Source organism: Cynocephalus volans, chromosome 16, assembly GCF_027409185.1.
Source record: "Cynocephalus volans isolate mCynVol1 chromosome 16, mCynVol1.pri, whole genome shotgun sequence".
In the NCBI taxonomy this organism is placed as follows: domain Eukaryota; kingdom Metazoa; phylum Chordata; class Mammalia; order Dermoptera; family Cynocephalidae; genus Cynocephalus; species Cynocephalus volans.
Window position 1 is genome coordinate 23,023,303 of NC_084475.1, and position 14,795 is coordinate 23,038,097.

The 14,795-nt window shown below is 49.9% G+C and overlaps 1 protein-coding gene across 4 annotated transcripts in view; it reads left to right on the top strand.

Moving 5' to 3' along the window:
• The window catches only part of TBCD (tubulin folding cofactor D), a 193,168-nt gene that overhangs the window by 162,702 nt on the left and 15,671 nt on the right, over nt 1-14,795 (top strand). For 3 of the 4 annotated variants that reach the window (XM_063080806.1, XM_063080807.1, XM_063080808.1), the window contains 8 exons: nt 632-708; nt 2,280-2,361; nt 4,690-4,808; nt 6,247-6,338; nt 7,051-7,191; nt 11,905-11,988; nt 12,689-12,847; nt 12,942-13,080. In XM_063080806.1, coding sequence (XP_062936876.1) covers nt 632-708; nt 2,280-2,361; nt 4,690-4,808; nt 6,247-6,338; nt 7,051-7,191; nt 11,905-11,988; nt 12,689-12,847; nt 12,942-13,080 — 893 coding nt within the window. The remainder of the gene's footprint in view (nt 1-631; nt 709-2,279; nt 2,362-4,689; nt 4,809-6,246; nt 6,339-7,050; nt 7,192-11,904; nt 11,989-12,688; nt 12,848-12,941; nt 13,081-14,795) is intronic. The other variant, XM_063080809.1, reaches the window with a different exon arrangement.

Genomic DNA, 14,795 nt, shown 5'->3' on the forward strand with positions numbered 1-14,795 from the left:
GTCTCCCAGACAGACGAGAGCCCGTGTGACCCAAGCCGTCATGGGCCAGAATGCCAGCAGCTGGTACCAAGGGCCAGCTGGGCAGCAGGTGGCCGCCAGCCCTTCTATAGGCTCGGAGCCCCCCTTGTGCCTATGGGTCCTGGTAAGAGAGAGCACAGTGAGAAGGGCTCCCCAGGGCTGTGTGTGTCATTGGGCTATTTTATGCTCTGCAGCTTGAATAGACTTAGCATTTGTTGCCTGGTGTTGGACTTAATTGAGTTGAATATTTGGGTTTATATTGGTGGGGCCAAGGGGAGATTATTCGAAGGAGAGAGAGAGAAGCTTGCAGATGTAATAAAAAAACAAAAAATTCCCAAAATATGATATTTAAGTCATTGTTCACAGAATGCTAGTATTTCCTACAGTAAGAGTTTTAACATGTCAACAGCCAAAAGGAAACCTTCTCCCTTAAATCAAGAGGGATTTTAGGATTTTGTACCACCTGGAGAATGCTCACTTTGGGTTTTCTCCAGATTCATCTCGAAGGTTACCACCAAATTTGATTTAAGGGTTAGGAGATATGTTCATAGTTGTTTTTAATTTCAACTAAATATTCTTAATGGGTGAATTAATCTCTCTGCTCCCTTGGCAGGTGGTTGGCAGTGGCTGATAGATGACACTTTGAGACACCTCCATCTTGTTTCGAGTAATTTCCGAGAGCAGGTCAAGGTGTGGTGAGATTCGCCTGGTGCTACCTCATGTGGGAAGTGGGGGGCGATCGTTGGCAGTGTGTGTTTCAAAGGACTGTATGCGCTATGAGTGCCTTTTATACGCTAACATGGTAATTGATGAATTCCGTAATTATATTTGGAATTGTGGATGACATTGTGTGATTTATAATTAGGAGACCTAATGAAGCAACTGGTGACGAGAATGTTCAACTTTTTATTACTGATTCTGTCTGTATTCATTATCTTCACCTCTGAAACGTCTTTTCTATATGTTAGTAGTAACTGTTTGCTTAGTTGAATTCTGTGCCCTGCTGAGGGGTTGGATTTTAGGTTTGGAAACTCTGTTCATGATGCTCATATGCAGATGAGAAAACAGCACTCCAGAACTTCTGCCTGAGCACACTGATGTTATTTGTTCTGTGAGAGTGTGTTTGTGTGTCCCTGTGGCTGTCTGTCACTCCTCTCTGGTCCTGGGGACCCAGGTGAACTCTGGGCTGGCAGGACTGTAGCACTCGCCCCATTGCACTGATAACAAGCCTTTGTCATTGACATGGAGTAGGCTTTGATGTTGAGGATGAAGAACAGGAGCGTATGTTCAGGCGTCCTTCATAACTCAATAACCTCTGTGTTGTAATATTTCTGCTGGTTGAATGCCTCTTCTTAAGTGACGTTATCATGCTGTAGAATCCAAGTATAGTTTTACCAGTTGAATTTGAGTGCCTTGTGATCAGTGCCTCCACATTTTCTTTTTAAGAAATGTCTATAATTGGTTCACACCAGTCTGCTTCTCCGACTGGTACAAGTGACAGCTCGTTGTGATGAGGCACTCTGCGGATGTGGTTTCTAGCTGTGCTCACGGCCCCTGCTGCCCTGCTGCTCTCTCCAAGGCTGCTCCATTGGCCGTGGCTTGGCTCTGGTTCTGGGGGGCAGTAGGAAGAGCACACAAGTCATTTGCTGCTCGCTAGCCGCATGGTCACGACAGGCTTCATCAGGAGTCGGCTCCTCCTCTCTAAGTGGTGGAGGCAACACACTGAGCCCCTGAAGGCGGCAGACTCGGCGATCGTCCTGTCAGCTCCTGCTCTGTGCAGTCCAGCCTCATCCTGTTCCACTGTGGCTCCTGGTGGCCTTTGGGACTGTTCCGAGGGACTCACACTGTGTGGGCTCAGCCTCCGTTCCCAGCACCTCGGATCCCTTCTCTCTTCTGAACAAGCTGCACACGCTCGGCTTGGAGGCCTTGCCCACACGACTTCTGGGTGTAAACACATACTCTTCCTTCACTACTTCTGCTGGGAAAATAATACTCCACTTTATTATTAATTGTTCCGTATTAGCAGATGTGGAATTTCCATTGTATGGAAGAAATCATGTCCTCTATTCAGTTCATTAGTTGCAGAGAATCACTAAAGTAATAAAGTGAGCAGGCACATTGGAAAGGAATGACCTAATGCTTTTGTTGTTTTTTGTTTTTAAACGTAATTAGCTGTGCCTAGACTTAAGAATGGCACATTGCTGCTGTGGCCAAAAGGCTTAGCCGAGCCTTGGACACTCATGCTCCTGCCTTTGTTGTAGGACACGGCCGTCTCAGCCCTGGCTGCTCTCTGCAGCGAGTACTACATGATGGAGCCAGGACAGGCAGACCCTGCAATCCAAGGTGAGTGAGCCCTGGTGGGCTCTTTCCATGAAGGCTCCAGGGGCTCCTAGCAGGAAGCTGTGTGTGGTGCCTGAGCCCAGCAGGGAGCAGTGCTGTGGGTGCTGGTCTCTGGGATTGGCGACAGGACCCAACTGATGGTGGGCTGGGGCTGTAGGGGATGATCGGGCTGTGTAGGAGCCGCCTCCTGGTGCCCCCAGGGCTTCAGGTTGACATTTTGTTCTCGGTCCGTGGGTTTTGCCCAGCTGCTCAGGGTTTTTTCCTTCACCTCTGAACCCAGTAGCTTCATGGAGACAGGCTCAGTGTGGACTGTGCCATGTTGCAGAGCTACTATCCCATCCATAGAATCAGCTCTTCCTGCAGCAGTGTTTTCTTAAATTGCATGTTTAAATAACCTTTCTCCCAGTTCTGTTCTTCGGGGATTCTCATTCTGCATTTGTTGGAGCTCCTTCTGTCTTCTGTGTGCTGTCTTTCCAGTTCTGTAAGCCTCTTCTTCCCCTTTTTGTTTTGTCCGCTCCACATTCCGTGCTTATGGTGGCTCTCCCTTGGTGGCCTGTGCTCCGTGGCTTCTCCCTGTGCGCTGTGCTGACCTTTTCCTCACACTGCTTACCCTCCCTGACTTCGTGCTTTCTCCTCGAGTCTTTGTGTGAGTGGTCACTTCGTTAGTTTCTACACTGTGTGATAAAATGTGTTTTTAGGATTTTCATGTGCACTGTGACAGCATTTTTCTGGTGCATGTTCTTCACGTGTGACCACATTTTGCTGGGTTTTCCTGAACCATCTGTGCCGATGTGGAGCTGGTGTGTGTCTGTAGAACCTAGTTCATGAGTGTTACTTCTTATATTAAAAACATCACATTTGTATATTATGTTGGGCTGTAGCATCCCTTTGTCATGTTATAGAACATGTGTTATAATCACACTAAAAATAGAGGAAACATTGTTCTAAATTATCATTATTTTCTGTGGTTCAGAATGTAGTTTAATTCAATTCACTGAGATGAAGCAGCTGAAAGTGCACCTCTCACCCACGCGTGGGGTTCTGGTGCCGAGTGCACGTGTGTGCAGACTTACAGAAACAGCATGAATTATTATAAGTGCATGAAGATTGTGCGTGCAGAAGTCTAAGTCTGCGTTCTGTGACTTTAGAAGAAAGTATTCTGCAAGTTGGTCTTCTGAAGGACTTTCTAAATTAGCGATGTTGTGCAGTGTCCCTTTACCACAGGCAACGTTTTATGTAGACAGTAACATTGTTTTGTGTTTAGTCCGTTTTTACAAATTGGAATAATGATGCCATATTTTACTTTTTGTCTAAGAAGAAAGCATCATATCATGTCACTGTAAACATGAGAAGTGGTGTTCTGAAGGAACCTCGGATGTGCTGAAACTCACGTAGCTTGTAGAGATGGTGGGCCACGCTGGTCAGGTGCTGCTGGAGAGAGTTCACTTTAGCGTGTGCATGAATCGAATTTCTGGTGTGTTTTTTCTACCCTAGCACATAAAGATACAGGGTTTTCATGTGTGTGCGTTACAGGGGTCTGCTTAGCTGGAATTAAAACAGCAGTGACAAGAACCTCTGTGGGTTACAGCAGGGGGACCTGTTAAAGGTGTCTGGCCTCCCCACACCTCCCTGAGCCGTGTTTTTAAAGAGCAGACCAGTCACTCACTTTCCACCTTATGATTCTTCACCTGATTCTACCCTGAACCTTCAGTGCCCCTTAGTTTCTGTTTCTCCCTCACAACCTCTATTCCTGTCACTGTTCCTGTCATTGCCCACCTGCTTTTCCTCTGGATGAGTTGCCGTGTGCCCACCCCTGTGCTCTCAGCCGGCTTTACTGCTCTCTGCCCCTTTCTGCCCAGTGAGCTGCTGCCTCTGCTCCCAGGCCGACCTCAATGAGGGTGTTTCATGGTGCGGGTTGCCACACCAAGCTGTGTTCTCACCACGGCGTCCCCAAGCCCTCTGTGCGGCCTGGAGCTGCGTTTACCCTGAGTCTTTGATGAAATACTCCCATTTAGGAGGAAGGCATCATTTCCACAATAGCATTTATGTTCTTAGTGAATAAAAATGAGTTATTAATGTATACCATTCTCATAACCCTGTTGAGTTTATTTTCCTAAGAATGAGACCGTGCCATGTAGTTAAAATTGCTGATGAAAACCTCAAAACCAACATATAAAAATTATTCACACTTTGAAAGTGTGTCTGCTCTAGAAGCCTCACGTGGCTCCTCGTTTTTATTACCATTGTTCTGCTCACATTTCTGAGTGCTTGCAGAGTGGGTAAATGGTGGGACACAGAGGGTCATTCTCTGCATGTTCATACTTCTTGTAGAGGAACTGATCCAGCAGTATCTCGCCGAGCTCCAGAGCCCAGAGGAGATGACTCGCTGTGGCTTCTCGTCGGCCTTGGGTGCCCTCCCAGGCTTCCTGCTAAAAGGCAGGCTTCAGCAGGTGAGGCTGATCCGAGCCGGAAGAGGGGCACGGAGGGGTGTGTGGGCCAGCGTATGGCGGTCATGTGATGAGGGGAGGGAGGTGGGTCAGGCCGTGTGTCCATGTTGTGTTCGTGGTGTGAGGAGAGCAGGGAGCATGCAGGCACGTGGCTGGTGGCCAGCCTGGCCAGCCCCTGCCCCGGTGGAAACATGTTTGCCTCCACATGTGACATGCAGTGTCTAGCACAGCACCTCTGGCCTTGTCTGACTGCAGAGGCCGCCCCTGGTGCCCTTTGTCCAAGGCAGCTGCCCATGTGCACGTCTCATCTGCGGTGGCCCCTCTTGGGGTCTCCGCCTGCTCTCTCCTCTTCGAATACGGTGTAGGCCTGGGCTTGAAGAGGAGCTGAGCAGAGCTCCACCGGGACAGGAGTGCCTGCCTGCCCTGTTTGTGGACTGCCTACGGTGCTGCTGTCTGCAGAGCCTGCCAGGGATGGGGTCGCTTGGGGACACTCCAGGCTTCCCAGGCACCTGGACTAGCTCCCCTGTCTGTAATCGCAAAAGGCTGGGAGGTGTGTCCTCTGCCACAGTCTCTTGTTGGAAGCCGTAAGCTGACAGGCAGGGGCTTCTCGGCCTTGTCAAGAACAGGGCTAGTCCTGTTTCCTGGGCCCCTTCCTGCCCTCTCATCCCACCTCACTGGTTGTGTCTCTTGCTGCCTTGCCTCGGGCTCATCCTGAAAGGCAGTGCCTGAGTCCTTCGTCCTCGGCTGGTTCCCCAGGGGTGATTGCATTCACTCACCTCCCTCACCCTGACGTCGGACTTGGGCTCCTTGGGAGGGTCCAAGGGATGCCTATGGCCCTTTGCTTTGGCATGTCCAGTCGGACCTGGAGACCCGATATCCTCCTGCCCTCACCAGTCTGAGTCCTGCAAACTTTTGTACTCCTCTTCCTCCAAGTAAACATCGCGGTTCTGCTGACCCACCTGCCAGCTGTCCCTGCTCTCTAACCTCCCGTTCCCCTGTTGATCTGGTCCTGCAGCCCCAGATCACAGCTCCAGATGAACTGCCGTCAGCGTGCTGGGGGCCTCGCCACCAGGGAGACAGGCATACCGGCCTTGCAGCCGCCACACTGTCTAAAGCTCTTGTATTGGGGTTTGTCCACTTGACTTGAGGGTAAACATGAACCAGGTTTAGAACTGAACTGTTAAGAAGTGACAGGTCCAAGCTTCTTGTCTAGTGTCCCAGGCCTCAGCAACAGGACACATGGGAGAGAAGATCCAGTGACAGCCTGGGGTGGGGGCTCTGTGGTGGGGGTTGGAGGTGGCCCCTCCCTGTGTGTCCTGCCCAGAAGCTGCCAGTGCTGAGGTGCTGCATTCGTGGCAGTGGGGCCACGTCTCCAGCTGCGTGGGAAGTGCATTTGTTTTATATTTGATGGTTCTTTTGGTGACTCTTCATTGCTTTTCAGGTTCTAGCAGGTTTAAGAGCAGTTACCCAGACTTCTCCCAAGGACGTGAGCTTTGCCGAGGCCAGGAGGGACGGCTTGAAGGCAATTGCCAGGTGTGTCTTGGTGGCTCCTCCCAAAGTCACAACCCTCTAAAACGCTGATGGGAACATTCATGGGCTTGTGTTAGAAGCCCAGTCACAAAGCAGATGCCTAATCTACTTAGAGGCAAACTTCGTTATTTTCTGTTTTTTAGTTTCTTCTTTTCAGAGGATTGTCAATGAGCATTTCCAACTCACGGGGGCTCATTAACAGTTTCATGTTGTCATATTAACAATGAATATAAAGCCCGTAGTGTGATTGTAGGAATAGTGCACCACTGCAAGGACTGGGGGTGTGCTTCAGCTCGAGGTTGGCACAAGGGAAGCACGTCCATCCATTGTGTGTGGAGTGATCTCTGTACACATGACACAAGCATGTGAGAGGCCAAGCCCTCCCCTCTCTTCCCTCAACGCAGCGCAGAGGACCAGCTCTGTGGAGCCCACATGCGCCCCTCTCCTGCTTCTGTGTCAGCATCCGTCCCCTTTTTGTCAGAGTGGGAGGGACCAGCCTCAGTGGCCTCCTTCCGCCTTTCAGACCACAGGACATAGAATGTGGCCTCAGGGAAATGCGTCGATCATGCTGTGCTTGTGCGGAAGGAGCCCTGGATTCCAAACCTGCCTTTGAGGTTCCTGGTCTGCCCTGAGCGTGTCCTCACAGGAGCAGGCCACAGTGACATGAAGGACAGCTCACAGATGTGGTTATTATTTAACATGTTTTTAATTTCAGGATTTGCCAGACAGTCGGTGTGAAAGCAGAAGGAGCCCCAGATGAAGCCGTGTGCAGAGAGAATGTTGCCCAGATTTATGCGGTGCTGTTGGGCTGCATGGATGACTACACCATGGACAGCAGAGGGGACGTGGGAGCCTGGTAAGGGCTGGTGTTGGTGCTGCAGCTGTGTTGTGTTTCGCGAGGGCCCCGAGGTGACGGGGGTGGGCTTCGTGCCATTGCCCTCTGGCCTCACCTGCGATGCTCAGGATCACGGGTGTCACCTCTGTGGGGGCATGTTCCCCCAGCCATGGCCCTTCCTGCAGTGGGGTTTTACCTGGGCCTCCCTTTATCTCAGGACTTAGGATGCCCGGCAGATGGCTTCTCTGTTCACACTCTCTGGTCTGTGTTCTCCTCTTTAGTGAAGAAGAAATTGACTTTGTACAATACAAATAATTGTGACTTTCGTGTCTGAGCCCCAGCTGGGTGCTCTCCAGTTTAACCATAATAAAGTTCATCTCTCACAAAGCTCCCAACGAGAATGTGTAGAAGGAAGAAGAGTCCCAGATCAGTTATGAGAATGGACTCATTCCAGCATCTCAGGAAGAAACTGCTACTTCGGAGAAATCTTGCCTTGGGTAGACGTTATCTAGGAATTCAGCTACAACTCACACTCTTGGCTCCTGATTGGCAACAAGACTTAAAATGCGTAGATTTCACAGTATTGGGAAGAACCCCTGAAGTTGATGGTTTACTCTGAGGAACTCCTAAATGGTTAATTACAAAGCTCTAGTAGATCCTGCTGAGCTGCTGTGTTCACAGACTTGTTCATACAGTTGACCACTGAACAGCACAGGTGTATGAACTGCATGTGTCCACTTATTCAATAAATATATTGGGAAAGTTTTGGTTAGGTTTGTCATGAGTGCGTGACGTACCTCACCAAACAGTCAGGCAGCTTGCCCCCCAGGTGGCTGTTAGTAGTTGAGTAAATACCTCCCCTGCGGGGTGCAGGGCACACAGTGTGGCAAGTTGTGACCTGAGGAAAGCATGGGATGTGTTTTTAAGTAGTAGATAAAGTGGTATGTGTGGGGGAGTAAAAAGGTTTACATGGATTTTCGACTGTGAGGGGTGGGCCCTGTAACCCCACATTGTTCAAGGGTCAACTGCGTTTCCTTCCTTATTCTTATACGGGCAATTGTTTTACTTTAAAGATTTCAAAAACACTTTTCTGTTTACTGTAAGTAACAGAATAAGTTGCCCTTGTTTTGGATGAGCTGAGAGGTGCCAGCAGCTCTTCTGAGTGTTTGTTAGTTCTCTCTCTCTCTCAGGAGACCTGCGACCTGCACGGGCCGTGACGAGGGGGCGGCTCGCTGTGGGCCAGCCATGGATGAGGTGCGGAGGGGAGAGTTTGATATCGTTATGAGGATAGAGAGAAGTTAGCTTTATGGTAACCAAAACTTAAAAGAAAAAGGACTGAGCATGTTATCCCATGTTGGGAAGTTTGGGCCATTATTTCTTTACATGTTTTTTCTGCCCCCTTCTCTCCATTCTGGGTGTCCAGTCACCTATGCAGTCGACCCTCTCATGTTGTCCCACAGGTCCTGAAGATGTTTGTTTTATTTCTCTTCTTCAGCTGCATGAATTTTGTTAACGTATGTTTAGGTTCACTGTTTCCTTTACCTCTGTTTGGCTATCCAGGAAAGCTTTTAATTCATGTAGTGTTTGTCATTGATAGGAGTTATAGATGGGTCTTTTCTCCGTTTCCTGTTGGCTGAGTTTCCTGTCTTCCTTGCTTCTCTGGCGCGGTGCCCACAGCTGCTGTTGGGTCCGTCTGTTCACCCTGAGGTGGAGTTGCCCAAGGTCGGCCCTGCCATGGGGCACTAACCACCTTGCAGCTATCGGCACAGACATGGGCAGGGCTTAACTGCAGCTGACCTCAGTCTCATCAGGACCCTGATCCCCCAGACTGTGAGCACACAAGAGGATCGTGAGGGGTCCTTGGCTGTTTCCCACCAGCTGCCCTGTCTTTAGGGAAGCCATTCTGACAATGTCTTATGGGCTTCCTGCCCTGATGGAACTGGGGCTTCCTGCCTTGCTCCTCCCCCAGGACAGTTGTGGTGTCCAACAGGCACCCACTATTGGGCTGCCGTCTGGCCTTTAGTTTAGTGTCACCTGGCACAAGGGCCACAAGGAGCTGGCTCCTTCAGTGACTCTCACAGTCTGTGTCAGACCCCAACCAGGACCTCTTGTCATCCCTGGCTGACTGTCAGCCTTGCCTTGCCAGGGATATCTTGGGCTTGGTTGTCTTATTCCTTGAAAATGGGTAACTTTTCCGGGTTCTTGTCGTGTAATTTGGAAGTGAGTCCTGGACATTGTGAGTATTATGTTGTGGAGATTCTGGCTTCTGTTTTACCCTTTGAGAGATTGCTGCTGGCTTTGTAGCAGGCAATGGACCTGGTTTGAGCATAGAAGCATGAATGATGCCTTGCCCACTGTGGGCGGCCACCCCAACCCTGTCCAGCCACCTGTCATTGGCTCTGGCTTATGTGGTAGACCTAGGGTAGTGTTTCTGCACAGACCCAGGGGTTTCCCTTCACTCCCAGGCTCCTCCTCACAGTCAAGCCAAAAGGACGGTGGGTTTTCATTGGTATTTGGGTGGCTACAGTGGCTGTCCTTAGAGCAAAGCAGAAAAGAGAGGATGATGGGCCAGTGCTGGTGTTACTCCCTCTGGGGTCCTTGAAGTGTTCTGTGCTTTTTTGTCACTTGCAGGAGGTCTTCCTCCTGACACCTGCAACTCGGCATTGGTGAAGAATTTCCCTCCAGTGAATTCTTAATTTCAGATGTTATATTTTTGAATTTGACAGTTTCTGGTCATTTTTCAGAGATATCAATTCTGTGTAGAAATTCCCCACCTTTCTCATTCACTTTTTTCCTCTCTTTTTCCTTTTTTTCTTCAACATATTCCTCGTGATCATTTTAAAGACTGTGCTTCTTGGGAGCTGGCCTGTTAGTTTGGTTGGTTAGAGCACGGTGTTGTAACGCCAGCACAAGGGTTCACATACCTGTACTGGCCAGCCGCCAAAAATAAATATATAAGTAATAAAAAGAAGCAGAACAAGAACCAAAGGCTCTGAGCCCTCACTGCAGTGTCTGTGCCATCCAGGGTCTGTTTCTATTGTTTTCTTCGCTCTCATTATTTCAGTATTTGTTCTTTTTAAAAATATTCTTCATGAGTTTTAACTAAATCCCATGAATTGTGAGTTCAGAACTGTAGAGGCTTTGGGTGGTGTTGAATCTTCTTTTGCAGGCTGGGGTTTTGCCTGGTGGGTCAGCGTCATAGCTGGTCCACTTCAGGTGCCTGAGCTCCCGGGGCGCAGCTCTTGACTTTTAGGGAATGTCCACATTCTGGAGCATGGCCTTTGCCTGCAGGACCTTAACAGAGGAGCCTTCTAGAGCCCAGACCCCAGCTTCCTTCTCCTGCACACGTGCTCCAGAAGACATGTTCTGTCCCAGCAGCCGGCGTCTGCTGGGCTGCTTGGAACCTCACACTGTGCTTGCTCAGCCCAGGGCTGGCAAATGGCTCTAGGGCGGTGAGCGGATCCCCCCATGCTGTGTCCCCTGCACACTTTGCCGACCCCCCTGCTCTGTCAGCCCAGTGAGTGCTGGCTGTATGCTGCCAGGACTGGAGAGTGTCCTTGGAGGAAGCTTGCAGAAGTCGGCGCTGCTCTCTGGGGCAGCCCCCCAAGTCCTTCTGGCCTTGCTTGTTCCCAGGTGCCTTCAAACCATCATGTTGTGTGGACAGGGAGGGCTGGTCCAGTGCCTGGCACTAAGCAGCAGCTGCATTGGCACCCAGTGACCCTGTGATGCCTTGTTTAAGCCTAGGTTGTGCTAATGCTGGTGGGCTCCTCAGCACCTGCAGTCCACCTGCCGGGGTGGAACCCAGCACGGGCTCCATGCTCCTGTCCACATGGAGCCTCCCAGGCATTAAGTGGCCGAGCTCCACCCTCCACAGGTGGCGCATCTGTCCTGGCTCTTTAGGGTCTGCCAGCCCTTGGCGAAGCAGGGATCCCCACCCTCGAGGCTGGGCGGTGCTTGTGTCCCTCCCTTCTCCTGACCTGGGTGGAGCGGAGCGCACCTGTGGACTGAAGTTAAAATACCACTTTTGCTGGAGTTAGGTCAGCAAGTGTTGGCTCCGTTGTTCAGATTTTGTAAGCTTTGTCTTTAATGTGAACTAATGTTGAGAAACTGATGGAGCAGAGAGACATCCTGATGTCTGGCAAGGGCGCAGGCAGCAGCTCCGCAGTGAACACGTAAGTCCACTGCATCAATGACAACCAGAAAGCCCTTTTTCTGCAGGCAGGAATCTTTGTAGAGTGGTACATCTCGCATTGTAAAGGTTCGTGGGAAAATTACTATATTCTCTTTTTGTGTGTACGTTTGTGAGGGGGTTTTGCTGGGGCTTTTCCAATCTGTCTTCAGTTTTTATATGTGAATCCTCCCGTTTGACATAATGTGAGATGACGACACAGTCCTCGATGAAAAGGCTGGCCTCCGCCTGTCTAGGGTTTCGCTGACATTTTCCACTGCAGTGAGACTTTCATAATTTCTGAAACTCACCCTGTGTTTAGGACGTCTCAGAGCCCAGCCTGCGTGTGGCTGATGGGTCTCCCTGAGGTTGTTCTCACAGCACAGAGGGTGCCTCAGGAGGTCTCGTGACTTTTCTCTCCAGCAGTGAACAAGTCCCTCAGAGAAGAGCCCCACGTGGGGTCCATGTGTGTCAGTTGTATCACACCTGCTGGGCTAGGTCAGTGTGGTTGGGGAACCCGAGCTGGGAATCCCATCCTGAGTGGCCTCTGCATCTCATCCCCACAGGGTCCGTGAGGCCGCCATGACCAGTCTGATGGACCTGACGCTCCTGCTGGGGCGGAGCCAGCCTGAGCTGATCGAAGCCCACATGTGAGTGCCATGAGGGCAGCCGCATGCTTGCAGGGCCTGCAGCAGCTGGGACGGACTGTCCGCATGCCCAGTGGGCTTGCATGGCAGGGCATGCACCCTCTGCCCAGATGAGCCGTTCATTTCCCTTTGCCCAGCACTGCATGGGCAACACTGCCCACCTCCCCCCACCCCTGCTTCCCCTGGGGCTCTGGCCTGTTTGATAACAGCCAGCTTCTGGGGTGAGGCTGTGGCAGGGGCAGCTTCTCGGCCTCAGGTCCCTGTACCTGAGGGTCTGTTCCTGCCAGGTCCTGGCCCACCTGCCACTCAGTTGGTTCCCTGGACTTGAGGCTGCCTCTGGGAACCGCTCTTGCCCCAGGTCTCTGTCACCACATTGCTGAGGCCTCCGGTCTATGGAGATTCCTGGCCTCCCTCTTCCCCATGCCGTCCCACTCCTTCGTTTCTTTCTGTCCTTTCCCTCTTACCACCCAGCCTGCAATCCCATGTGCTGTTGCCGCATCCATGCCAGGACCTCAGCAGCATACGCTCTCTACACACTTATTAGGTACCTGCGGTGGGTGGGGGTTTCTGGAGGACGAAGGGGGACAGTGTGGTCCTGTTGAGGCCTGGCTCCCTGGTCACAGAGTCACAGCTGTTGCCCCCCCGAGGTCCCATGGTGTTTGGGCTGAGCTGACAGTTTGGGCCTGGGGCTGTGTGTTTGCAGCTGTGAGCAGGTCATGTGCTGCCTGGCCCAGCAGGCCAGTGAGAAGATCGACCGTTTCCGCGCTCACGCCGCCCACATGTTCCTGACGATCCTGCACTACAATGGCTCTCCCATCCCTCATGTACCCCACCGAGGAGAACTGGAAACGCTGCTTTCCAGGTACTGTTGGGTGCAGGCTGCCCCCACGTGCCAGGCCCTCCAGCTGTAGGGAGAGCCTGGGGAGCCTGGCTGCATTGAATGTGCTCTCTTGCAGGTCAGATGTGGCCTCTGTGAACTGGAATGTGCCGGCCCAGGCATTCCCTCGCATCACGCAGCTCCTGGGGCTGCCCACATACCGCTACCACATCCTGCTGGGGCTGGTCGTGTCTGTGGGCGGCCTGACAGAGTCAACGGTGAGGAAGCATCTGGTGGGGCTGGGGAGGGAGACTTGGGGGCTCTAGATGGTGCCTGAACTCTCCTCCCGGGAGGGAGCGATGCTGGATCCGCATGCAGGAAGGCTGAGCCTCCAGAAGCCAGTGTCTTTTCTTCCGTGGCTTTCTTCCTCTTTTGGGAATGTTTGATTAGGGAGTCAAGGGCCCAGCTCCTTCCCCATGACGTAGGAGGCCAAGTGGCCTTGTGCTGTATGGGCAGGATTCTGGAGAGCAGCCTGCAGTGTGGTCATGTCTGATGAAGGGGGATCTAGTGTTGTAAGTGGGGACTCATTAGCAGGACTCTAGAAGTGGGTCTGTTTTCTGTGGGCTACTGCCCGGGGGCCCGACCATTAGTGGCTCTGCCATGGGGTATGGATGACCCATTTCTGCTGTGCCTTTTGTGGCCTTGCTGCAAGGCACACTGCCTGAAAATGACAGGCAAGTTTGAACTGCGTTTGTGTCTTTAAAACATTTGAAATTTAGACATTGTCGTAAATGGCTACTTAGATTTTTCTGTTATATTTTTAGCTGATACATAAGGAGCAATTAATTTTTCTTAAACTTTTTCTTTGGGAGATCTTGAAACATGCATAAAAGTACAGAGAATGTCATGGCGAATTTCGGCATGCCTGTGCAGCTTCATGGTTACTGGGTTCTGCCAGTTTTGTCTCACCATATGACACACATGACACCTACAAACAGAAATTGTATAACTAACCCTGTGAGTACAGTTGACCCTTGAATAACATGGGTGTTAGGGGTGCTTACCCCCCATGCAGCAGAAAATCCATATATAACTCGTGACTCCCCCCAAAAAGTTAACGACTAATAGTCTACTGTTGACTGAAAGCCTTACTGATAACATAAATTGTCCATTAACACATACTTCTTTTTTTTCCTTTTCTTTTTGGCCACAAAACAAGTCTTAATGCATTTAAAAAGACTTAGATCATACAAAATAATAGAAAATATGTTCTCTGACCACAGTAACAGAAGGAAATTTAGAAAATTCACAAATGTGTGCAGATTAAACAACACTTTCCTAAATAATGGGTTAAAAAAATAATCACAGGGAAATTAGGGAGTACTTTGAGATAAAAATCAAAGTGCAACATATCAAAATTTATAGGATGCAGGTCTCAAGCAGTGCTTGGAAGAAAGTTTATACTTATAAACACCTATATTAAAAATGAGAAAAGTCTCATCAGTAATGTAAACTTCTACCTTAAGAAAACAGAAAAAGAGCAAACTAAACCAAAGACAAATATAAGTAGGAAATAACAAAGATTATTACAGAAATATATGAAATAGGGAATTAAAAAACAATAGAGAAAATCAACAAAACCAAAAATTGATTCTGCAAAAAGATCAAGAAAATTTGCAAACTTTAATCTAGACTGACCAAGAAAAAGAGATGACCAAAATTACTAAAATCAGAAATAAAGCGGGGGCATTATTACATCTGTTTTTTTGTGGCAGTAAGATTTAGTTTCTTTCTCTTTCTTGTTTGCATTTTTGTTCTACCAGTAGATTTTGTTCTTTCCTGTGTATTTGTGACGTGATTATCATTTTTCAGATTCCAGATGCAGAACTTCCTTGAGGATTTCTTGTGGTGCTGGTTGTATGGTGGTGAACTCCCACAATTTTTGTTTGTACAGAAAATATACTATTTTTCCCTCACTTCTGAAGGATAGCCT